This window comes from Rhineura floridana, chromosome 4, assembly GCF_030035675.1.
Source record: "Rhineura floridana isolate rRhiFlo1 chromosome 4, rRhiFlo1.hap2, whole genome shotgun sequence".
Lineage (NCBI taxonomy): Eukaryota > Metazoa > Chordata > Lepidosauria > Squamata > Rhineuridae > Rhineura > Rhineura floridana.
This window is the reverse complement of record NC_084483.1, coordinates 138,262,525-138,287,965: the sequence shown is the minus strand read 5'-3', so window position 1 is coordinate 138,287,965 and position 25,441 is coordinate 138,262,525. Positions and strand designations below refer to the sequence as shown.

At 45.1% G+C, this 25,441-nt stretch overlaps 2 protein-coding genes across 2 annotated transcripts in view; one reads left to right on the top strand and one right to left on the bottom strand.

Moving 5' to 3' along the window:
• RYR2 (ryanodine receptor 2) overlaps nucleotides 1–25,441 on the bottom strand; it is a 725,812-nt gene that overhangs the window by 142,449 nt on the left and 557,922 nt on the right. Inside the window, exons 71-73 of the mRNA XM_061624580.1 lie at nucleotides 19,129–19,221; nucleotides 5,306–5,476; nucleotides 4,196–4,255 (exon numbers count right to left, since the gene is read on the bottom strand). Coding sequence (XP_061480564.1) covers nucleotides 4,196–4,255; nucleotides 5,306–5,476; nucleotides 19,129–19,221 — 324 coding nt within the window. The remainder of the gene's footprint in view (nucleotides 1–4,195; nucleotides 4,256–5,305; nucleotides 5,477–19,128; nucleotides 19,222–25,441) is intronic.
• Nucleotides 16,116–17,008, top strand: LOC133384099 (shieldin complex subunit 2-like). Its single transcript, XM_061626028.1, is given in 3 exon segments — nucleotides 16,116–16,435; nucleotides 16,437–16,478; nucleotides 16,480–17,008. Coding segments are annotated over 3 exon segments (840 nt in total). The 5' UTR covers nucleotides 16,116–16,166.

Here is a 25,441-nt window from a genome sequence, read left to right as displayed (position 1 = left end):
CCTTTATCTACAGAGAAAACAGAGGATCCTGCCCGTGTTAAGCTTCCTGGGTATCAAGATTGACTCCGAGACCCAGCGTTGCAGGCTGCCCAGGGAAAAGCTCCAGCTGTTACAGATCAAGATTCGGGAGGTTTCAGGGGCCAGGGAGGTTTCCCTTTCTGCCCTGCAGGAGCTGGTGAGGCATTTAAACTTTGCATGCAGGGTTATTGCACCGGGCTGGGCATTTTTAAGGCAGGTATATGATGCCATGGTGGGGCTTTCATGGCCTTGCCACAGGTTCAGGGTTACAACAGCCTTATATGCTGACCTGGCTGTGCCGTCCTCTTTTCTACAAGAATTCAATGGGGTTTCATTCTGGAGGGAGGACCGGCTCCTGGAGGCGGAACTGCAAGTTCACTGAGATGCATCAGGAGCGCTTGGCTTTAGGGTTGGTTTTGGGATTTCCTGGTGTAGTGGCTGCTGGCCTGGATCAGGAAGGGTTAACTAGAGATTTGACCTTTCTTGGATTCTTTCCCATAGTGGTGGCGGTCTATTTATGGGAAGAGAGGCTATGGAACTCTACTGTCCACTTCTGGTGTAATAACATGGCCACAGTCCAGGCTATCAACTCCCTTGCATCCAGGAACACTACGATTGTGGGCCTGGTCCTTTCTTTTGTTCTCTAGTGCCTATATTTTCATGTTCTATTTCGGGTATGGCATGTACCAGGTATTGATAATATTGTTGCTGATGTTCTGTCACGACATCAGATGGAGAGGTTTTGACATCTGGCACCACTGGTCAGGGCTCAGCTGGATACCGTGCCACCTGCGCTTTGGGGGATTGGAGCGCGGAATCCTAGAGGGAAATAAGCCTATCCATTGCCCCCAGCAAGCTCACCAGCTATCAGAAAGCAGGTAGGGAGCTCCAGGAGCTCAGAGCCAGCAGGGGCTACATGCAGGTGTGGCCTATTCTAGTGACTCACTTGCTGGAATTCCTTTAGAAGGCAAGAATAAGGGCCTACATGTCAGGACACTGAGAGGTAAGCTGGTGGGGCTTTCCTTTATGGCCAGGGCAGGGGATTTCAGGACCATTCGGAGGACTTTAGGATCTGTCATTTGCTGTCCGGCGGGGCTAGAGAACACCCACCTACTCCCGATCCTCGTCACCCTTTTTTGCAAGACCTGTTGCTGGGACTGCTAAGACAGTGGGGTACCCTATGTTCATCACCTTTGAGGTTCAGCTGTTTCACACAGTGGCCCTCACACTATTCTTGGAAGCTTTCTGGACTGGGGATGTGCTTGCAAGGTCCAAGTCAGACTTATCCTTACAGGCCCACCTATGGTCTGATGTTAGTTTTGAAGGTGGCCATGCCAATATTAAATTACACTGGTCTAAGACAGACCAGCAGTGCAAGGGCCGCACCATTGTTTTGTTTCCTTTCCCCAAACTGCACATCTGCCCTGTGAGGGTGTTAGAACTTTTCATGCAGGCACAGGGTTCCAGGCCTGGTTATTTGTTTGTTCATGAGGTGGGATCTCCCCTCACAATGTTTCAGTTTTGAGCCCTCACTAAATTAGCACTTCAAGGCCTACGAGATGACCCCAGGGGGGGTTGTGACCCACTCTTTCCAAATCAGAGCAGCCTCCACAGCAGCTAGGCTTGTTTTTTTGCAAACACGGGTGCAAGCAATTGGAAGGTGGAAGTCTGGGGCATACAGGAGTTATATTCGTCCCTTTGTTGGGCCTGGAGGTCTGGGAACCTAATTATAATTGTTTTGTTTTTGGCAGGTTGCTGGATGGGGACGGAGCAGATGCTCATCCTATTCTGCGGCCATAGCATGATCTTCTGGCAGGCTATAGGGCAGTGAAGTCATGTTTTGGTTTGCAGTTGGGCCTCAGTCAGTGGGCCATGGTTCAATGGTTGGGCTGACAAGGGATGTGCTGGGATGAGCTCCTACCCATGTTATTCCAGCAAGGTTTGGTGTGGATGGCTCCACAAGTTGCGGTCATTCACCGGGGGGGAATGACCTTGGGCTGCTCAAGGGCAAGGCACTCAGATTGCAGGCATGCCAGGCCCTGTGGGTTATTAGGCAGCATTGGCCTCAGGTGTGTCTGATATGGTCAGATATAATCCCTCACAGGGTTTGGCGTCGTTTGGCAATCTGAGGGGCACAGATAGCTCCCGCAAGAAGATCAACCAACAGCTTTGGTTGGCTCTTTTAGCGCATAGGGGGTCAGTTGTACATCACCCCCAATATAAGGCACTCCAAGGTTGAACTTTATAGGGTGGATGGAGTTTACCTGATGGATGCAGGGAATGACATTTTGCTAGATGACCTGCAGAGGTGCCTGTGAGACATGGTTCTCGGCAGTGGGGTAAAGGAAGACTAAATAGAGATTTGTCCCCCTTTTGGTGGTGGCAAGGGAAGTAGGTAAGGACAGATAGGTGGCCCCCTTAGGCACCTTTGAACATGATTGGTGGCTCTTTGAAGATGATTGGAGGCCTGCAAGTCAGAGCTATAGGGCCTGGGGGCAGGATATGGGATGCTTTGGGGGCCAACTTACCTCATCTGCCCAGAATTATAGGGCACCGGGGGGTGATGTGGGAAGCCCCCCCTGCTCACGTACAGGATGTGGCAGGGGCAAGGGGCAAGCAGAACAGCTTGCCCTTGCCCCAGCAGGGCTGGTAGCCCTATAGCTGTAGTTCAGCTGCTTGCTTATAGACAGTTCCCACACCTGTTTCCCCTCTGCAGGTTCAGTTTACGGGGTTTGTCTGAAGTTTAATAAAGTGGCCTTTTGTTCAACCCAGCTTGCGGTGTCTGTGTATTATTTCAACCCTAGGTCACAATCAAAATTCATCTGACAGTGTGGCATTTAAGTGCTAGGTACTTAGAATGAAGAATATTGAAAAGAACATGGGATAAGAAAGTGACATTAAACTGGGTCACACTGTGTATTATTTTTAACAAAAAAACCTGGGAACATCTCTGTAAGAATAACTAACCCTCAACAAGGCAAACAGAATTCTATGCTTGCTAAACTCACTGCAACTTTGCAACTATAGGAAGAAGTACAGATTCGAAGGCCCTGGGGGAAAAAAAACAAAAAAGTTGGTTTTTCCTGTTTTTCTCCAGAAAAATGTAGGGGGGGGGCTGGTAAAAAATATTTTCCCCTGCATTTTTCTGTTTTCTTTCTGGTCCTTCACATTTCCAGAAAGAAGCTTATATGAGTCCCTATATGCCTGTTTTTTAAAAAAAAATCTTGGCAAATGACATTGGTAAAATGGACAACTGGAATCTTCAACCTAAACAACTACTCATTTCAGGCGTAACAAAAAGTATTGTTGGTACAACAATCATCGTTTGAAGAATCAGTGAATATGATAGAATTCATTTGAGAGATGGGATGTAGTTCAGTGTCATTAAGACACAATTAACAATCATATTAAAATATGTCTATTGTATATTACAATGATTCAGAAATGATTTTGTATGCCAGTAGCACACTATGGAGGCACTAACGTAGAAGTATTGTTCACCATAGGAATCACATACATCATGTAGATTGTAGAAAGTTCCTGTGCCAGGATCAGTAGATGCCAGAAACATACAATACTATGATGGAAACTTTCCAGTCAATGGGTGAAATACATATGGCAAGCAACGCTTATATATTATGGCTACTTCATAGCACTGTGCCACACAGAAGTCCTTCCAGGAGATTAGAGAAACTTTGCAAAGAAGACTAATTGCCAGTGAGCCACACTGCTGCAAACAAACCACATTCTGAAGCCAAGGTTTGTTTACTGGCTTACCAGCCCAGGGTTGCTTGATGAAACTAATCACATTACTTGGTTCAGAATTTACACTGATTCAAGGATTGTGATGCATTGCTCCTGCTCACACCAGGAGAAAATAAAGCAGGAGTGATCTGTGAGTTCACAGTAACCCATTAGCTATGGAGTACTATGACATGTTAACATACCCTGTGAGCAGAAATCTAAACTGGATATACTTTAGCTATGTCTTTTTACTTAAAGGGGCATTAAAAACAACAAAAAGTGCACCTATGAATCATGAAGCAAAGCACAAGAGGTCTGACACTATGCAAAAAATAAAAAGGCCAAGAACACCGATGGAATACTGAATACTTGAAATACTTAGGATAATTTCAAAAAAAGGATGTAAAGATGACAAAGAATACTTTTAAATTACCTTGCCCTGTAAGTGAAGATTATTACGTATAATATCTCGAACTTCATCTTCAGTGTCTTTCTGCCAATAAAATATGCATATTATCGTTCACTTCATTGCAAACTTGCAGTTCAGTAAAGATTCTGTCTTTATTAAAAAGCTAAAAGATTTGTTGTATTAAATCATATTTGTCGCAGTCAAAACAGAACAGGCTATGTTCTGAATTGTGGTGGTAAAATAGTATCTGTTATATTAGATAACTTGTAATTTAAGATTATTTTATTGTTAATATCTGCCTTAAGCATGGCAATAATCCCCTATTCACATCAGAAACTGTGGTTTTGTGAGTTTTTGCTTTGGGTATTCACAAAACCTCAAGAGCTTTTGCAAATATTCAAAAAGAATGCTGGCGGGGGACCCAGTTCTTCCTGCTCTCCCCCCACTTTGAAGAGCTGCTTGTGAGAAAACTGCTGCTGGGGGGAGGGGGACACCACTATCCCGCAGGGGGCTCCTGGGACAAGAGGGTCTTCTGCAGAAGAGGGGTGGACTTTTATCCTTCAGCAGCAGCTTTCCCATGAGCAGCCTACTGAAGTGCATATTTCCTGCATTTGCTAATATTCCCAAAAGCATAGCACCTAGAAATTTAGTTTGAATTTCATTCCCTCTGAGGCCCTTTTTTCATGAAGATTAGAAAAGCAAAATATTCCAATTGGCTTTTCATGAGCCAAACCTCTTACACTTGCTGTAACATGCAAGACTTCACTTAGTCCACATCCCCAGTCCTTATTTTATATCCTATTTAATAAGGCAGGTCTGAAATTACGTGCCAAAAAGAACTTGGCTAGCTTAGTATGTGGCCAGATAGAGAATGCTGACTACTACTTTCTGCAGCCCCGTGTGCCCCAAAAGTTGATCTAGAGAGTCCCCCAACTTTGGTACAGATTATAAGAGTGGCTAGGAGACTCCTTGTGCAAATGGAAGTCTGTCCCTGTAGACATCCAGCACCTTTATTCCTATAAACTAGATTGCTAAGAATGGCAGGAATTGAAGAATCTATCGGATGTGTAAGATGAAACACATCACCTCTTTTGTCAACTTAGAAACAGAAACAGATGTATAAAGTTAACCTACCATACTTAATCTGTTTTTTGCCAGTGAAATTAGTTCTTGGTCACCAGGGGCACAAATATTTAGCCCAACAGGCAGCAGTCTTTTTAAAGCTGCCACAATAAGAGAGGTCTGTGTTGAGTAACGATCACCTTTCCGCTTCATTTTCTTCCTTTCCTGATCAGAAACAGCTGCCTGCAAAATATAAGACACAATCCATTTTCAAATTGTTCAATCACTATGGAGGTTGATCCAAAAGGGGGGAAACACCACATAACAAAAACAAAGATTAGAAATTGATTTGCATATACAGAGTGAGATACAGCTTAATGCAAGTGCAAGACAATTGAGAGTTTATATGGTTGCACAAGTGGTTGTGCAAGCTGTAGCAAAAGAGGTAGTGCACGAACCTTAACTGTCACCAAGTATAGAAGCAGTTGTGCTAGGTGTTGCTCAACATCTTTCACAAGCACAAGACATCCATTAGATTTGGCTGTTGTGCTACACTAAATTAGGACTCCTGACAGCAGAATGGCCGTTGCATGAGTGGGATTCCACAGTTGTATATTGCCCTATATATTTTATATTGGTAGTGACGATAAAGTCCTTCATAGCTGTAATACACCTTTTTACTTCTATTCTCTTTATACTCCTGCAGTGAAGCAACCTTCGTACCATCCTCTATTTGCATTCCAACTGAGCAGGTGTAACTGTCCACTAAGACACTTTAACCTTAATAATCTTAACGCAGCCGAAGCTCTGCTCACGGCCGGAGTTTGATTCCAATGGAAGGAGGAAGTCGAATCTCCGGTAAAAGGGGTCGAGGTCCACTCAGCCTTCCATCCATCCGTGGTCGGTAAAATGAGTACCCGGCATATGCTGGGGGGTAAAGAAAGGCTGGGGAAGGAACTGGCAATCCCACCCCATATATACGGTCTGACTAGTAAATGTCGCAAGACGTCACCCTAAGAGTCGGAAACGACTCGCACTATAAGTGTGGGGACACCTTTACCTTTTAACATTCTTGTTCTTAAAGACATATTCTTGTTAATATACTTTGGGTACTTTCTCTTCTGCAATTTTTTTAAACAGATATACCATTGCAATATTTGGGTTTACAAGTTTGCTGCATATTCTACCTGTACATATTGTCGAGAATCAAACAGAATTTGGATAGATTTTTATCTTTCAAGTGTTTATTTTAAAATGATGATAGAAACTAAGGAAGACAATGTGTATAATTGCATCCAAAACGAACCCTAACCAAAAGAAGACACAAGAACCTTATGTTTAATACCTGTGTCATGGTGCCAGAAGTTAAGCCATAGATGACTCCTTTATGTACTGTGCCAAAGATTTACATGCTTATTAGGGCTATGAAGGTTAGCACAATCAATCCTGCACTACTCCACTGTAAACATGAGTAGACTGGCAGGGCTTCTGTTTTGCCACACTTGCCAGAGAAAGGGAGCAATGGTTACTTGACAGCATAAACCCTAACTGATCAATAATAAACACTCTCAGTTCCTGAATGTAGGGGAGGCTGCAGCAGAATTACTTTAACAAATCATTAAAACGTATTGTTCTTTGAAGCATATGGACAAAACACAGAAATGGAAGATGAGAAGGCAATGGTGAAATCTGGAAAGATTTGGACTTGGTTATAAATGGCAAAAGGATTTTCAGACTAGATGACTTTGATTCCAATCCACACCTTCCCATATTCATTATCTCTAAAGAAAATATCCCTAGAAAAAACCTTTGGTCTTACCGTAAAATGGTCTTCTACATGCATGTAATAATGCTCTCAGGTGGGACCTGAGCTTCACCTTGTGGTTGAAGGCAAAATAGCACTGTTCAATTTCTTTTGAATCCTCTATCTTTCCCTTAGCTTCAGGAAGCCAGTCCTTACATGACAAGCCAAAACATAGAACATAGAACTAATGAACAGTACATGCAAACAAAACAGATAACCTGTGGCACTCTCTCTACACCAATGTACAAAGGACCTGAACATTTATATGGTCCCTGAGAGATGTAGCCGAGAGTGGGCCCTGAGAGCATTGTTACATTCATGTAGAAGATTGTTTTATGGTAAGACCAAAGGTTGCTTCTCCTGTGCATGTACAATGCTCTCAGGTGGAACATACCCAAACTGACCGATGAAGGGTGGGAAAGAAATGATGGGCTGCCGATAATTTTGGGAGAACATGCTACAGTACCCTTCTCCCAAAGGCCGCAGAGGCATACATATCAATCTTGTTTAATGAATTTATTGGGAGAAGCCCATGTGGCTGCTCTACACACCTTGTGAAAGGGTACATTGAGAGAGAAAGCTGCCAAAGTGGCTGCTGCCCTTGTAGAACGTGCCATGATCTTGGTTGGCAGCTGCATATTCTGATTGGTGTCAGCTAAAGAAATGCAAGACTTGATCCATCAAGATAGCACAGATGAGGACACTTTATTACCTAAAGTAGATGAGTGAAATGATACAAACAAGGAATCCATCCTACAAAACAGCTTAGTTCTTGTGATGTCCACCTTTAAAGCCCATCTCACATCTAATGAGTGCCAGGCCTTCTCGGCCAGATGGACAGGTAAAGAACAGAAAGATGATAAGATGAGCTCCTACTGACAATGAAGACAGGACGGGACTTTAGGATGGAAAAGAGGATTAGTACATAGGATTACCCTATCTTTGTGGAAAATACAAAGTGGTTTATCCACTGATAGAACATTCATTTCTGAAACCCTTCTGGCTGACGTGATTGCCACCAGGAACAGAGCTTTGAAGGATAAGATACGTAGAGTCATGGAATTCAATGGCTCAAATGGTGGTTTCTGAAAGGCAGTCAGCACTTTGTGTAAATCCCAGGATGGGAAGTGGTGTTGGACTGGCGGAGATGAAATATTTCCCTAAGAAAATGTCTCACGAAAGGATGAGATTCCAATGGCTTAGATAGAATTCCAGGGTCTTAGATAGAATTGCTGAAAGAGCTGCCATCTGCTGGGTACACAGTGTCTTTCTTGGCACCATGATAAAAAGAACCTCCACATACTCTGATATAATCTTAGTCCACACATGAAGATTCAGCCAGGCTGGGACTGGATGAACCAGATGACCCTGAGTTAGCAGGTCCTTCCAGTATGGCAATGGCCATGGGGAGGATGTTGCCAGACTGACTATCTCTGAGAACCACGGATGATGAGGCCAATGTGGAGCTACCAGAATAACTTTGGCTGTTTCTTCTCAAATCTGACATAAGACCTGAGGTAGCAGGGGAATTGGTGGAAAAGCATATCGATTCCAAGTGGCCATTGGGCCGTGAGAGTATCTGTATCCTCTACTGCAGGATCTGCATAATGGGAGAAGAAACAGGGAACCTGATGGTCCTGAGGCGATCCAAGGAGATCTACATGGATCTTGCCAAACCTTCTGAATCTCTGACTGAACACTTTGGGATGTAGTTTCCATTCTCCCTGTTGTATCTGTTGACTACTGATCCAGTCCGCCTGCAGATTGTCCTCTCCCTTGACATGCTCTGCAACCAGGGAGTCCAGATGTATTTCTGCCCAGCTCATCAAGGACCTCATCTCCTGCTGAAGAATTCACGATCTCATACCTCCTTGCCCATTCATATGGGCTTTTGCCATGACATTGTCAGCGTGCACGAGTATTCAGGTGCCTCCTTGCAGCAAAGTATTGCAGGGCCAGTCTGATGTCACATAGTTCCAGGAGACTGATTGGAAGGCCAGCCTCTTTCATACTCCAGTTCCCCTGGACCATGTCACTGGTGCACACAGCCCCCCAGCCTGTTCGGCTGGCATCTGTTGTGATGACAGTCCACTGAGGATCCCTGAATGGCACCCCATGCTTTAGATTTGAGTTCTGCAATCACCACTGAAGAGAATATTGTACCTGAGCAGGCATCAGCACCCGGCAATGATGCTGGGAAGCTATATCACTTTGGAGTGGCAACAATGCCCACTGAAGAGGGTGCATATGATGTCTCGCCCATGGAGTGATCTGAATCATTGAGATCATGAGTCCCAGAATTTTGGCTATCCTCATGAGATCCACCTTGTGGGCCAACTTGATGGAGTGAACCGCAGATTGGATCTTGGCCACTTTTTCTGGTGACAGTACTATAGTTCCCACCTCTGTATCTATTAGGGCCCCCAAGTGTAGAATGCTGGAAGTGGGGCAAGAGAAACTCCTGTTTTGTTCTTTTGTTTATGTTCCCGAACGGAGATAAAGTTAGGGTCCTCCAGATGGGTAGGCTTGATTACCTTTACCTGTGATGCTCTGACTTCCTTCCTTCCTTCGTTAGACTGATACGTCTTAAGGGAAGCTTACCTGCCCGTCCTCCTTCCGCCCTTCCCTCTCTTCTCATCTCAGACTATCTGAGAGAGAGAAAAGACACCTTTGTCTCTGCTCTCTCTCTCCTAGCCATGAGGGCAATTCCCAAGACTGGGCGTTGCGCCTCCAACTTAGTTAGTTAGTTAGAACTAGGTATGCCTTTCTATCTACTATGTATTTCTATAAATAAAGTAGCTTTTCCTGTTTTACTAAGTCTTAAGTCTCAGTGATCTCAATGCAGGGTAAAAGCCTGCTTTCTTAGGTAAACGCGCGCACACACTGGCGCGCACACATTTCAGACCACTGTTATTATCTGCTTAACAAATATACACCACAACATAGAATATGTTGGGATGGATGGAGGTGGTTCTTGTGCAAGAAAGCCATGGTCTTTGATGCATGCCAGTGTGCAGGAAAGGTCCTCCTGAGCTTTTGACTCTGATGGTGATTGAATCAGTAGATCATCTAGGTAAGGATAGACATGTACCCCTATCAGTCTGAGGTGTGCCACCAGAGTAACCTCAATCTTTGTGAACACTGTGGGGGCAGACACCAAATCAAAGCGCAGTGCTGGCTGTTCACCACGAATCTGAGTAGCGCCGATGCCCCTGATACACCAAGAGATGCAGGTAGGCCTTCTTACAATCTATTGATGTCATCTAATTCCCTATCTGCAGACTCTCTGTGACAGACACCAGGGTTTCCATCCTGAACTTGCAAAATCGGATGTACCTGTTGAGATGCTTGAGATAGAGTACTCAGAATGAGCAGTCTCTTTTGACCACTGTAAAAAAAATGAAATAAATACCCAAGTAATGCTTCCCTGGCGGTTCTGGTTTGATCGCTGAAATGTGCAGGAGATGGTGAAGAGGTTCCTGTATCCTGGCCCTTTTGTCAAGGGGAAGGGGAAGGAGAGAAATCTGTGAGAATGTGTGGCCATAAACTCTAAATTGAGGCCGTGCCTGATAGTCTGTATCACTCAGTGCTCTGGAGTGATATTATTCTACTTGTCTCAAAAAAGTTGTAGACAGGCTCCCATGGGGGCAGGGTGCAATGAGAACTGATGTTTGCACGCACGAGTCAATGCTTCTGAACCTGGCTCTCTGAGGAATTGCTGTCTTTGTCCTCTGTAGGAAAAATGCTGTCTAGCCCAAGGTCAAAAGGGCCGAACATCCCTACCCCTTCCAGACTGACTTGAGGTACAATAGGACTGGAAAGATTGTCCTGGAGCATACGGATGATACGTTTTTTGAAACCCGCATTTGTCCTCCCTTTTTTTGTCAATGGCATGGTCTTCTACTCGACTAACACCTTCTCCAAGGCTCCATAGCCAAAGAGCATTCCCCCCATGTAGGGCTCAGTGGTCAAATGCAAGCGTGCTGTGGCGTCAGCTTCCCAATGAGGTGGCCACAGGGTCCCTCTGGTGAACACACCCGCTGCCAGTGCCCTAGCAGAAAACTGGACTGCATCAATTGAAGCATCTGCCATCAAAATCTACTGCTTTGGGGGAAACAGGTGGGCTGTGAGATAGCACGGCTTGGGGCAAGACTGCTATAATGCGGCTTGGGTCTAAAAAGAGACTGGTGATTAAGTGGAGAAGGACTGAGGACTTGCAGTCGGGCAGGAAGGCCAAACAGCAATGGAAGTTTGGAGGGGGGTTTTTTAGTAACAAACAAGATCAGACAGATCAAAAACATACACTAAGACACTGAATATAAACCTGAAATAAGGAAGGATCAAAGTAGGAAGCAGAGAGCGCGAAGCATGCAACCACAAATTGTGAAGGCAAAATATAACTGGCTTCCTGAGGCTAAGGGAAAGCTAGAGGATTCAAGACAAACCAAACAGTGCTATTTTGCCTTCGACCACAAGGTGGAGCTCAAGTCCCACCTGAGAGCATTGTATATGGTGAAAAAGTTTGACTTATTGGAAAAAATCATTACTAGCTGTATACTATACATCTTTGTACTATACAGTGTTATTATACAGCCACAAGAGTGGCTGTATACCATAGCCAGCATGGATTTTTCACATTCCACAATGTTAAATTGAAAATATACCCCCATGCCATTCTGATGCTTCCCATAAGCTCAGTTCAAAACAAACCTTATAGTCCTGAACTCAGAAACGCTTGCTTAATAACCCTCTAAATTTTCATGGTAATACACAAGACAGTCAGAGAGAATTGAGAGTTCAAAGTGTAAAAAGAGAGAGAAAAACCAGACCCCTTTTGGACTTTTTTCTGTCAAGAGTTCTCATAATCTGTTGAAATTAATTAAAAATCAGCCATTTTCACAGAGTACCTGTAATCCTATTACTGACCTTGCCCCATACTCTGACCTTCATCTTCTGCAGTTTAAAAGTTAAAAAAATGCCTGGCTGATTTTTACTTAAGAAATTTAGCCTTGAACTCAATGATAATGTTGGGCATGCTCAGTAAGAACCAACTGTCAGTGTTCTAAAAGCCAGACTCACAGCTACTTGGCTTGGCTAATCAGGGGGCCACACCCACACCAGACTTTGATTTCACTTTAGGCAGTCATGGCTTCCTCCAAAGAATCCTGGGAAGTGTAGTTTCTGAAGGGTGCTGAGAGGAGACTCCTATTCCACTGACAGAGCTCCAGTGGCCAGAATGATTTTTAATTACTGTAAACCGCCCAGAGAGCTTTGGCTATGGGGCAGTATATGAATGAATGAATGAATGAATTTAACAGTCAGCCACTCTGATTGAAGCTCTGAGGCTGAGAAGCAACTCTCAGCACTCTACTACACTTCCCAGGATTTTTTGGGAGAAGCCATGACTGTCTAAAGGGAAATAAAGAAATAAAGATCTGGTGTGGATGTGGTCAGGGATACCTTTGGTTTAAATTTGGGTGGGAGCCTACATGTGCCTGTTGTAGAATAAAAAGGTGGAGGAAACTCTGAAAAAGAATATTATTCCCAATGTTTTCCTTTTGGAAAGGAAAGGGTTGCACATGGTCAGTTTTACCTATCCTAGCCATGACTGAATAGGAGTAAATCCCACTGAACTTAATAAGCATGAAAACATAAGAACATAAGAACATAAGAACAGCCTGCTGGATCAGGCCAGTGGCCCATCTAGTCCAGCATCCTGTTCTCACAGTGGCCAACCAGGTGCCTGGGGGAAGCCCGCAAGCAGGACCCGAGTGCAAGAACACTCTCCCCTCCTGAGGCTTCCGGCAACTGGTTTTCAGAGCATGCTGCCTCTGACTAGGGTGGCACAGCACAGCCATTATGGCTAGTAGCCATTGATAGCCCTGTCCTCCATGAATTTGTCTAATCTTCTTTTAAAGCCGTCCAAGCTGGTGGCCATTACTGCATCTTGTGGGAGCAAATTCCATAGTTTAACTATGCGCTGAGTAAAGAAGTACTTCCTTTTGTCTGTCCTGAATCTTCCAACATTCAGCTTCTTTGAATGTCCACGAGTTCTAGTATTATGAGAGAGGGAGAAGAACTTTTCTCTATCCACTTTCTCAATGCCATGCATAATTTTATACACTTCTATCATGTCTCCTCTGACCCGCCTTTTCTCTAAACTAAAAAGCCCCAAATGCTGCAACCTTTCCTCGTAACGGAGTCGCTCCATCCCCTTGATCATTCTGGTTGCCCTCTTCTGAACCTTTTCCAACTCTATCATATCCTTTTTGAGATGAGGCGACCAGAACTGTACATAGTATTCCAAATGCGGCTGCACCATAGATTTATACAACGGCATTATGATATCGGCTGTTTTATTTTCAATACCTTTCTTAATTATCGCTAGCATGGAATTTGCCTTTTTCACAGCTGCCGCACACTGGGTCGACATTTTCATCGTGCTGTCCACTACAACCCCGAGGTCTCTCTCCTGGTCGGTCACTGCCAGTTCAGACCCCATGAGCGCATATGTGAAATTAAGATTTTTTGCTCCAATATGCATAATTTTACACTTGTTTATACTGAATTGCATTTGCCATTTTTCCGCCCATTCACTCAGTTTGGAGAGATCTTTTTGGAGCTCTTCACAATCCCTTTTTGTTTTAACAACCCTGAACAATTTAGTGTCATCAGCAAACTTGGCCACTTCACTGCTCACTCCTAATTCTAGGTCATTAATGAACAAGTTGAAAAGTACAGGTCCCAATACTGATCCTTGAGGGACTCCACTTTCTACAGCCCTCCATTGGGAGAACTGTCCGTTTATTCCTACTCTCTGCTTTCTGCTTCTTAACCAATTCCTTATCCACAAGAGGACCTCTCCTCTTATTCCATGACTGCTAAGCTTCCTCAGAAGCCTTTGGTGAGGTACCTTGTCAAACGCTTTTTGAAAGTCTAAGTACACTATGTCCACTGGATCACCTCTATCTATATGCTTGTTGACACTCTCAAAGAATTCTAATAGGTTACTGAGACAGGACTTTCCCTTGCAGAAGCCATGCTGGCTCTGCTTCAGCAAGTCTTGTTCTTCTATGTGCTTAGTTAATCTAGCTTTAATCATACTTTCTACCAGTTTTCCAGGGACAGAAGTTAAGCTAACTGGCCTGTAATTTCCGGGATCCCCTCTGGATCCCTTTTTGAAGATTGGCGTTACATTTGCCACTTTCCAGTCCTCAGGCACGGAGGAGGACCTGAGGGACAAGTTACATATTTTAGTTAGCAGATCAGCAATTTCACATTTGAGTTCTTTGAGAACTCTCGGGTGGATGCCATCCGGGCCGGGTGATTTGTCAGTTTTTATATTGTCCATTAAGCCTAGAACTTCCTCTCTCGTTACCACTATTTGTCTCAGTTCCTCAGAATCCCTTCCTGCAAATGTTAGTTCAGGTTCAGGGATCTGCCCTATATCTTCCACTGTGAAGACAGATGCAAAGAATTCATTTAGCTTCTCTGCAATCTCCTTATCGTTCTTTAGGACACCTTTGACTCCCTTATCATCCAAGGGTCCAATTGTCTCCCTAGATGGTCTCCTGCTTTGAATGTATTTATAGAATTTTTTGTTGTTGGTTTTTATGTTCTTAGCAATGTGCTCCTCAAATTCTTTTTTAGCATCCCTTATTGTCTTCTTGCATTTCTTTTGCCAGAGTTTGTGTTCTTTTTTATTTTCTTCATTCGGACAAGACTTCCATTTTCTGAAGGAAGACTTTTTGCCTCTAAGAGCTTCCTTGACTTTGCTCGTTAACCATGCTGGCATCTTCTTGGCCCTGGCGGTACCTTTTCTGATCTGCGGTATGCACTCCAGTTGAGCTTCTAATATAGTGTTTTTAAACAACTTCCAAGCATTTTCGAGTGATGTGACCCTCTGGACTTTGTTTTTCAGCTTTCTTTTTACCAATCCCCTCATTTTTGTGAAGTTTCCTCTTTTGAAGTCAAATGTGACCGTGTTGGATTTTCTTGGCAATTGGCCAGTTACATGTATGTTTAATTTAATAGCACTGTGGTCACTGCTCCCAATCGGTTCAACAACACTTACATCTCGCACCAGGTCCCGGTCCCCACTGAGGATTAAGTCCAGGGTTGCTGTCCCTCTGGTCGGTTCCATGACCAACTGGTCTAGGGAATAGTCATTTAGAATATCTAGAAACTTTGCTTCTTTGTCATGACTGGAACACATATGCGGCCAGTCTATGTCCGGGTAGTTGAAGTCACCCATTACTACCACATTTCCTAGTTTGGATGCTTCCTCAATTTCATATCTCATCTCAAGGTCTCCCTGAGCATTTTGATCAGGGGGACGATAGATCGTTCCCAGTATTAAGTCCCTCCTGGGGCATGGTATCACCACCCACAACGATTCTGTGGAGGAGTCTGCCTCTTTTGGGGTTTCGAGCTTGCTGGATTCAATGCCTTCTTTCACGTATAGAGCGACTCCGCCACCAATACGTCCTGCCCTGTCCTTCCCATATAGTTTATATCCAGGGATAACCGTATCCCACTGGTTTTCTCCATTCCACCAGGTCTCCGTTATGCTCACTATATCAATGCTCTCCTCTAAGACCAAGCACTCCAGTTCTCCCATCTTGGTTCGGAGGCTCCTAGCATTAGCGTACAGGCACTTGTAAGCAGTGTCTCTCTTCAAGTGTCTTTGGCACTTGTGGTTTGTCCTGTGGTAATTTTGCTCTTCTGAATTTATATCCTGTGCCCCTGCTCTCACAATGCCTACTTCTAGGCCTACCCCTTTTAAAATTTCATCATTTCTTTGGTTTTTATCCCAGGGGGGAGGTTTATTCCGAACCGGACCTTTCTCAGCTCCTGTCGGGTTTTAGACCTTCCTTTCCTCTTCCCTTCTTCCTCCCCTCCCCTCTCCCTTCTTCCTCCTCCCCTGCCCACTCCAGGCCTCCCTCCCCATGGACAATTTCACCTATGCTAAGCATGATTGCAGGGGAGTAAATTCCACTGAGCTCAATAAGCATGCAAATGATCAATCCATTCTCAGCAAACTTGACCAGGAACCCACTTACAGTATTTCCTGGAGATATCGTACTATTCACAGATGTCATTGTATATGAGAATCACTGGACTAGGGAAATGATGCTACAATCAACATTTACTAGTCAGTTGTTGAAATTTGGAAGCTGCTCAACTATTAGTCAAAATGAATTTTCACACATAGTAGATGTCAATATTCTCCAGGATTTGCTGGCGTATGTGTCTTCCAAGTATGCCTATCTCCAAGTTCTCCCCCAAAGACAGACCCAGACGTTGAACAACATACAACAGGTTCAACTAGATAAACTCAAACCAGATATGCTGGTGCACTCATTAGTGAAAATTGTCAACATCACTGTGCTATCAGAATCTACATAGTTACAGAGGAGAGACACAAAGAAAAATTATTCTAACAAATCAAGGATCAGCATTATGCCTTAGTGTTATGAGGAGCTCTAATAGTGTATTATCCTCAACTTCAAAGGAAAAAAGATCATATTTGGGAATTTAAATATCTATTTGCAAAACACAGTCCTGTCTCTGGTGAACTTGAATTGCATACAACACCATGGTCATCCCTGGAGTGTCTCTTCAATGATGACAGAAGAGCTGTTGAGTTCAAAGAGAAGTTTGAAACAGATGTCAAGCCACTGATGAGTATGACCACTCCTGCTGCACATCTAGAGGAGAAGCGTTCTGGAATGATCCAAGTGAAAGCCTGTATCACAGAGCTGAAATTTGCTGTTGCCTCCTCTCCACACAGATGGCTTGTCTTTGATGCTAATACTTCACTGCAGGACATATTTGCTTCTCTAACTCTGATCACCTATGCAGGCTGTGCAAAATGTGGACTTGAACTACAGATAGATAACTGTCCTGCCCAGAGTGAAAATCATGAAACGGAGGTGAGACTGGAATTAATTCCTGTTTTATTAGAGTAACACTAAACTACTCAGGGTTACTCTGCAGCAAGTTAGGGGAGTTGACTCAGCACCCTCATCAGGGGAGCATGGGCTTAAGTAGGAAAGGGTTTTGCTCGTAATCTCTGACTCCTGCACGGAAACTCCCTCTGGCCAAGCCTCTTTTCTCGGTGGTGCACACAAGGTGACAGAGGGCGTGCACACATCTGCTCATTGGACAGTCTAGACTCCTTAGGTGCCAGCTCCACTGAAGGGGGAGGAGACGTTTCTGGCAGGGAAGCGTTTGAAGGGCCAGACGAGGAATCCTGGGGGGGTTGGAGTTGACACACATGCGAGGTCTTGCTCCAGCGGCTCTCCTGGGGAGCTTGGCAAGGGAGGGGTCTCCACATGAGCAGGCGAATTTCCCGTTACAAAATTCTTCCAAGCTACACAGGAAGTGGATTGGACTGTGAAAGACCAACCCAAATTGTGTTTGCATTTTGATAAATCTGTAGGGCAGTCCAATATCTCAGAGAGGAGGTCAGGTCTCCTGCTCCCCTAGTGCATTCACTGTAGCTGCCCAATTTCCCTGTTTTTTAAAGTTGGATAGAAATACCTGTTGGCTATAGGTATGTTCTTAAACTGCAAGGTTTTTTTGCCTGTTAGTGAATATATACTTTGCAGATATTGGATTTCTTTCTATTGTGTGAGGCCTGCAAAAACAAATCATATTATAATGCTTAGCTATGAAAATATAAAAAGGGAAAATACACTGTGCACAGATGGTTCTTAAGGAAATAGGGAAGTTGTAGTTGGAGCAGAAATATTTCACATCTGTTAGAAACATTTTGAGATAGGGTGTATTTTATCACCCTATTTGTTTAATCTATTCGCAGAACATATCGTACGGAAAGCAGGATTGGACCAAGATGAAGATGTGAAAATTGGAGGGAGAAATATCAATAATTTAAGATATGCAGATGATACCATACTATTAGCAGAAACCACTGATTCAAAATGAATGCTGATAAAAGTTAAAGAGGAAAGCACAAAAGCAGGACTACAGTTGAACGTCAAAAAGACTAAAGTAATGACAACAGTAGTTTTATATGACTTTAAAGTTGGCAATGAGGACACTGAACTTGTCAAAGACCTCGGCACAGCCATTAATGAAAATGGAGACGATAGTCAAGAAATCAGAAGGCTAGGACTGGGGAAGGCAGCTATGAGAAAACTAGAAAAGGTCCTCAAATGCAAAGATGTATCACTGAACACTAAAGTCAGGATCATTCAGACCATGGTATTCCCGATCTCTATGTATGGATGTGAAAGTTGGACAGTGAAAAAAGCAGGTAAGAGAAAAATCAACTCATTTGAAAGGTAGTGTTAGAGGAGAGCTTTGCGCGAAAAAGACAAATAATTGGGTATTAGAACAAATTAAACCAGAGCTGTCACTAGAAGCTAAAATGATGAAACTGAGTTTATCATACTTTGGACACATCATGAGAAGACATGATTCACTAAAAAAGACAATAATGCTGGGAAAAACAGCAGGGAGTAGAAAAAGAGGAAGGCCAAACTAGAGATGGATTGATTCCATAAAGGAAGCCACAGACCTGAATTTACAAGATCTGAACAGGGTGGTTCATGACAGATGCTATTGGAGGTCACTGATTCATAGGGTCGCCATAAGTTGTAATCGACTTGAAGGCACATAACAACAACAAAGAGCAGTTTGGATCAGGTTTGAGCTGGAACAGCTAGAGAGACACGTGACAACTTGAATGTGAACCTCACATGGAAGTAAGACCACCCCTTATGCGATGTATTATCTATATAAGGTAATAAGCTTTGTGATAAACAAATGGTTATATAAACCCATGCAACTAGGTCTACAGAGAGAGATCTGTTCAATCTTGAGCGTTCTCTCCTGATGGCCATCAGTGTCTTGCTGTTTCTTATCAATAAACTTCTGTCCTTTTGGCAGTCTTTTGCAAATTGGCTCTTTTGAAGTGTTTTTTTCTTTCCACAATGGCAAGAAGGTTTATGGAATTTAAAAGACTGTTAATCCCAAAATTATTATTGCTGCAACAACTTAAAGCAAAAAGGGGTTTTGGAAATATGTTGAGAAACTCATGTATAATATCTCTAGCTGTATATACCTTGGACATCTTGGACTTGGTATCAGTAATAAGGAAAGACATGTTGTTGATTTCGTTCTGCACAACAAAATTCTGTTCTTCTCTTTTAAAATTCTGAAATGGTATAAAGAAGATTTTCTTAAATACACTCTTTTTGCTCCTCATTGCCTCAATTCCTACATTCTCCTCATAATCCACAAAATGCTCTAAATATACTTCAATTATATTTCAAGAAAATATAAATATATGACATTAAAGACATGGATTTATCACTTTTCATATTTTTGAATGAATCAGATCTTCTCGCATGCAGTCCTTTATTAATGCTCTTCCTATGAACTAGATATTCTTCATAGGTTTTAGAGTTTCAACAAAATTACACTGACAAAAAAACCTTGAAGAACCTATTTTTTCCTTAAAATAATACAGCTCTGCCTGCACAGACTCAGGATAGAAATGTGCACCAACATCAAGAGAGGTGACAAAAGATGTGGGAACTGTGGGAACATTACAATGTGGATGCAAAGTACATTTTCCATAGGAGGTGGGCCATCACTGTGGGAAATAGTTCCACCTATCGTGCGAAGGCAAGAATGTTTTTGAAGTCAAGACTAGGGACGTCATGCCCCTCCCACTCTCCAGTTCATTCTTGCCTTCGTACGAACAAGATTGGAATTACACGTAGCATTTAGCTAAGTCTCGTATTTGTTTGTGTATTTGTGTATTTGTTTTCAAATCCTTTTTTTCTCTTCTGTGTTTAACCTACTGAGGGTCCCCTCAGAGACCGCGGCTGCGGCTCTTTTCGTTTTTTCCCGAGCTATTCTTTTCAAGTTATTTTCTTTCCTTGACTGGGGGCTCCCTCTGAGACCGCGGCTGCGGCTCTCTTTTTGTTTTTGGCAGTTTTCGAGTCCCCCCTCCCCCCGGCTCTGTTGTATCCGTTGCCTGGGAGTTCCCTCAGTGACCGCGGCTGCGGTTATCTTGGTTTTGATCGTTTTGGAGCTTCCCCCCCCCCGGCTCTGTTGCCGCGGCTGCGGCTCTTCCGATCTCTGCGGGAGCCTGCAGCTGCGGCTCCTGCCGTTACCCCATCATACCTTTTCCCTCAGATCACCCTCGCTACATGGCTTTAATTCCCACTGTGAAGGGCTTTGCAAACGGCGACGGCGGCTCTCTCGGCGGCGGCTGCCGCCTTTCCCTTACTGCCTGTTCCCTTCTGGGGATTCCTTTGAGCCGCTAGTGCGGTTTTCGGCCCCGCTGCTTCCCCTGCTAGTCTGTGCTGGACAGTCCTTCCCCCCACTCCGTCCCCAGACGGCCGCCATTGCTCCTTCTCCCTCAGCCTTTTTTGATCGTTTTTTCCCGCCCTTTTTTCCAGGTGCCATTTTTTGAAATTCAAAATTCCCGCCTTTTTTGTTACCATTTATTAACCATCGGATACCTCCCCTGCAGGCTATCTATCTGTATGTTTGTGTATATGTGCTGCTGACAAACTTACACAAGGCTGATTTACACACATTTTTACTGTGGCTGTAATCCTAGTGGCTGAATTATATTATCAAGGCTGGAGCTCCAATCCTAGTGGGCTGGATTGTATTATCAAGGCTGGAGCTTTAATCCTAGTGGCTGGATTACATTATCAAGGCTGGAGCTTTAATATCAGTGGTTGACTTGTATTAAATCTGATTTACATTGTATATCTTGCCCCCTCTGGGGCCGTGAACAAGCCAAAAACCCAGCCTACAGCACTAATCTGAGTGTGCCAACTCTAAAACAGCCTATATTATATTAACGCTGATACCTCAGTGCATTCTGCCCCCTCTGTGGCAGTGCATTTCGCCATCTGCCAGTGTATCCTACCCCCTCCGTGGTAGTACGCTGTGCCAGTTCGGGTCTTTACATCCTGCCCCCTCCGTGGCGGTATACTGCACCCAGGTTTATATAAGATGGCAGAAGAGCCAGGCATGTCACCATCAACACACATGGTGCCAGATCAGCCAGACATGCCACAATCAGCCAAGCCACAACATCCTAATACGTCTAAGACCAGACATGCCAAAGCACTGGCTAAGACAAAACATCTTTCCAGCCATAGTAAACCAAAGCGCCCTCGTTATGTCTCTGTACCAACCACAGCACAGACACACATAAGTGATATTTTCCATTCCCCGGCTGCTGCCTCTGACGAGGAAGAGTTTCTTGGCTTTCCCGCTCACTGTTCGCCTAACGAACCTACCTCTGGTTTACCGCCTCAAACATCTGTCCCAATAGTTCATCAGGCACACACACCTGCCACATCTGGTCTGCAGCTGTCTCCTGATTTCCTCTCCCAACTTCAAGCCATGCTGGCATTTTTCACCCAAATGCAGTCACTACCACAAGTTCCTGCCATACCCCCACTCAACATGGACCAACGTGCGTGCCATGAAGCTCATCCTTCCTGTTCACCAAATCCCTTTGATGTAGCCAGAGGCAGATGTACGGACGAAGCCTCGTATGCGGAGGAGTCAACTTTCACTGACCATGTTGAAGGAGACGACTGGAGCGACTATTCAGATCATGAGGAGGATACATCGTATCGCCTGTTTGATACCTCAGACTATCAGCCGCTAGCACGTAGGGTACTTCATACCCTTGGTCTCCAGACTGCGCCTTCAACTTCGTCCGCCCCAGCTATCAAAGGGGCCAAGGTCCTCAAATCCCCTGCACCTACTGAACACTACATCTCGGTGCCGGACCCAATTGCCAAATTAGCCTCTGAAGAATGGGCTCATCCACTCAAAGCCCGACGCTTCAAGAACCTGGCTGACAGATTGTACGCCCTAGCCCCAGACTTTGCCACCAAGTTAGATGTCCCTGGCATAGATGAACCGATCGCTCGCCTCGTTTCAAGATCTCTTTTGCCCAGGGAAGGGGAATCCCACCTAAAAGATACTACTGAGCGACGAATAGACTTCGCCCTCCGCAAGAATCACGAGGCCACTGCCTTAGCCATGCGTGCCTCCACTTCAGCCTCCATATTCTCCAGAGCCTCTATGATGTGGATGGATGACCTTCTAGAGGATGCTAACCCTGATCCTGTCGCCTTCAGAAGAGCACTATCGAAATTACGTAAGACAGCAGCTTTTGTGGCCGATGCCACTTTGGATGCCACTCAATTAGGGGCACGAGCCATGACGACTCAAATAGTCGCTCGTCGCACCCTCTGGCTTCGCCACTGGCAAGCTGATTCAGCGGCCAGACTGAACCTGTCCAAGGCTCCTTATTCCGGATCTTTACTCTTCGGCGAGGAAGCTCTAAAGGCAGTTCTGGTTGATCCAAAAGACGCCCACAAACCGGTTCTGGCGACAGTCAAAAACATCGACCACAGGCCCTTCAGGCGATTTCCCTCCTTTCGTTCTAACCAGTCCTTTCGAGGAACGCGGCCAGGAGGACGAGGCCGCAACTTCAGACCCTATGACCCCAACGCATTCAGGGGCTCCTGGAACCGACGCTTCCAGGGCAGAGGTCAGTACCAAGGGCGCAGGGGCAACTCATCGTCCTCATATAGGGGAGGCCCTCGCCTACACAAGTAGTATTAACGCCCTCCCCATAGGTGGCAGATTACTTAATTTTGGAGATCGATGGCTGCGCCTTACTACGGTCTCCTGGATCAGGGACCTTTTCACTTATGGCTATACCATAGAGTTCTGGGCAACCCCATCAGACAGATTCCACCCGTCTCCTTGCCCAAGGGCACCAGCCAGGCACAACATCATGCAGACAGCTATACATCACCTCTTGGACATAGTGGCAATAGAGCCAGTTCCCACAACTGAGAGGTCGGAAGGGGTGTACTCCCTCCTATTTGCTGTGCCAAAACGAGATTTATCTTGGAGGGCGGTATTGGATCTCAAGTTTGTCAACCGTTTTGTAACATATCGCAGGTTCAAAATGGAATCTCTCCATTCCATTACCGAGAGTCTGCATGAAGGAGACTTCCTGGCTTCTATCGACCTTAAGGAAGCGTATCTCCATGTGCCCATTTGCATAGCCCACAGAAAGTTTCTTCGGTTTGCCTTTGGCCACCAACATTTTCAATATAGAGCGATGCCATTTGGCCTCTCCTCTGCTCCAAGAGTATTTACCAAGGTGCTACTCATCCTAGTGGCTTACCTTCGGACCCAAGGGGTTCATATCTACCCATATTTGGATGATCTGCTAATACGGTCCAAGTCTGAAGAGCTGGCTCATCATCATTTAATGATCACCCTCAATGTTTTGCAGACCTACGGCTGGCTTGTCAACTTCGACAAAAGCCATCTCCAACCAACCCAACGCCTACTACATTTTGGGGCAATGTTGGACACCCTGCAGGCAATGGTCTTCCTGTCTCCAGATCGCATCACTGCCATCACAAGCATCGCAAGGTCCCTGATGCAACAAACATCCGCAGACGTCATGCTTCTCGCCAGAGCGCTCGGGATGTTTATCTCCACAATCCACATTGTGCCCTGGGCTCGAGCCCACACTCGGCCCCTTCAGTGGACTCTGTTGCCTTTTCAAAAAGACATTGCCAGCTCCAACCATCGCAAAGTTCGTTTGAGCCCCGCTCTGCGCCTCTCCTTCCGCTGGTGGACCAAGGTTCAACACCTCTCCAAGGGCACGTCGTTCAGAGAACCCCGCAGAACCGTCGTGACCACAGACGCCAGCCTCATAGGTTGGGGAGCCCACTGCAACTCCCAGTACGTTCAGGGGGGTTGGCCCAACGCAGAGCAATCTCAAAGCATCAACTGGCTGGAACTAAAGGCTGTCCACTTGGCTCTATGTCATTCGAACAGACAACACGTGTGTAAAATCACATTTGAACAGACAGGGGGGCACCAGGTCTCGTCCTCTGCAAGACTTAGCCTCCCTCATCTTTGTCTGGGCAGAACAACATCTACAATCCCTGAAAGCAGAACATCTCAGAGGGATTTGGAATGTAACAGCAGACTGGCTCAGCAGACAACAGGTCTTTCCGGGAGAATGGAAACTCCATCCAGCTATTTTCCATCGTCTCCAGTGTCGGTTCGGCGCCCTCTCAGTCGACCTGTTTGCTTCCAGTCACAATTGCCAGCTTCCAAGGTACTTTGCCCGATACCTGGACTCAACAGCAGAAGCAGTGGATGCTCTGACAACACCATGGCCAGACGGTCTATTGTACGCCTTTCCTCCCATACCATTGTTAGCCAAAACCTTGAGGAAGGCACGAACCGAAAGGGCACAGCTGGTTCTGATAGCACCATTTTGGCCACGCCGACCGTGGTTCTCAGATCTTCTGGCAATGTCAATGATGGATCCTTGGACACTTCCAGTAACACCAGACCTCCTATCCCAGGGTCCAGTACTGCACCAGGACCCTACTTGGCTCAATCTAACAGCGTGGCGTTTGAACGGAGACATTTGAGGTCAGCTGGACTGTCTGACGCTGTGATTGATATTATTTTGGCCTCGAGAAGACCATCTACCACTCGCATTTATCAACATACCTGGGTGGCTTTCTCCAAGTGGTGTCAGTCCCACCACCACGATCCATCCCAGGCCAATGTGCACCAGGTGCTCCAATTTCTCCATAGTGGCTTTATGATGGGACTTCGACCCAACACTCTATGTCGACATGCGTCTACTCTGTCATCCATTCTCTCAGTGTCCTCTTCTGGAGATCATATTTCCTCACATCCGTTCATCAAACGTTTTTTGAGGGGAGTCGCCCTACGCTCTCCGGCTGTTGTCCATCAGTTCCCCTCATGGAGTTTGCCGAAAGTTCTGCAGGCTTTGCAACGCCCTCCATTTGAACCCATCAGGACTGTGCCCCTACATATACTGTCCTTCAAGGTCCTGTTTCTGATCGCAATCACATCTGCCAGACGCGTTTCGGAGTTGGGTGCATTGTCTTCTGCTAGACACCTCTGCGTCTTCCATAAGGACTCTGTTGTGCTGAAGACTGATCCTTCCTTTCGTCCCAAGGTCGATTCAGTTTTTCATTGCAACCAGGACATTGTGTTGCCTTCCTTTTGCCCGGATCCTACCCATCCTCTTGAAAAGGCTTGGCATTCGTTAGATGTCCGGAGGGCTCTCAAGACCTACCTGTCTAGGACCCAAGAGATTCGACGAACGGAGTCTCTGTTTGTATCCTTTCATCCAAGGTCTATGGGGCATAAAGTATCCAATCCTACCTTATCCCGTTGGTTAAGGGCATGCATTACTTTAGCATATGAGTCCCTGAAGCTGTCAGTTCCAGCTAGTATAACGGCTCATTCTACCAGGTCAGCTGCCACCTCGGCTGCTTTTGCCACTAATGCTCCTGTTGCCGATATTTGTA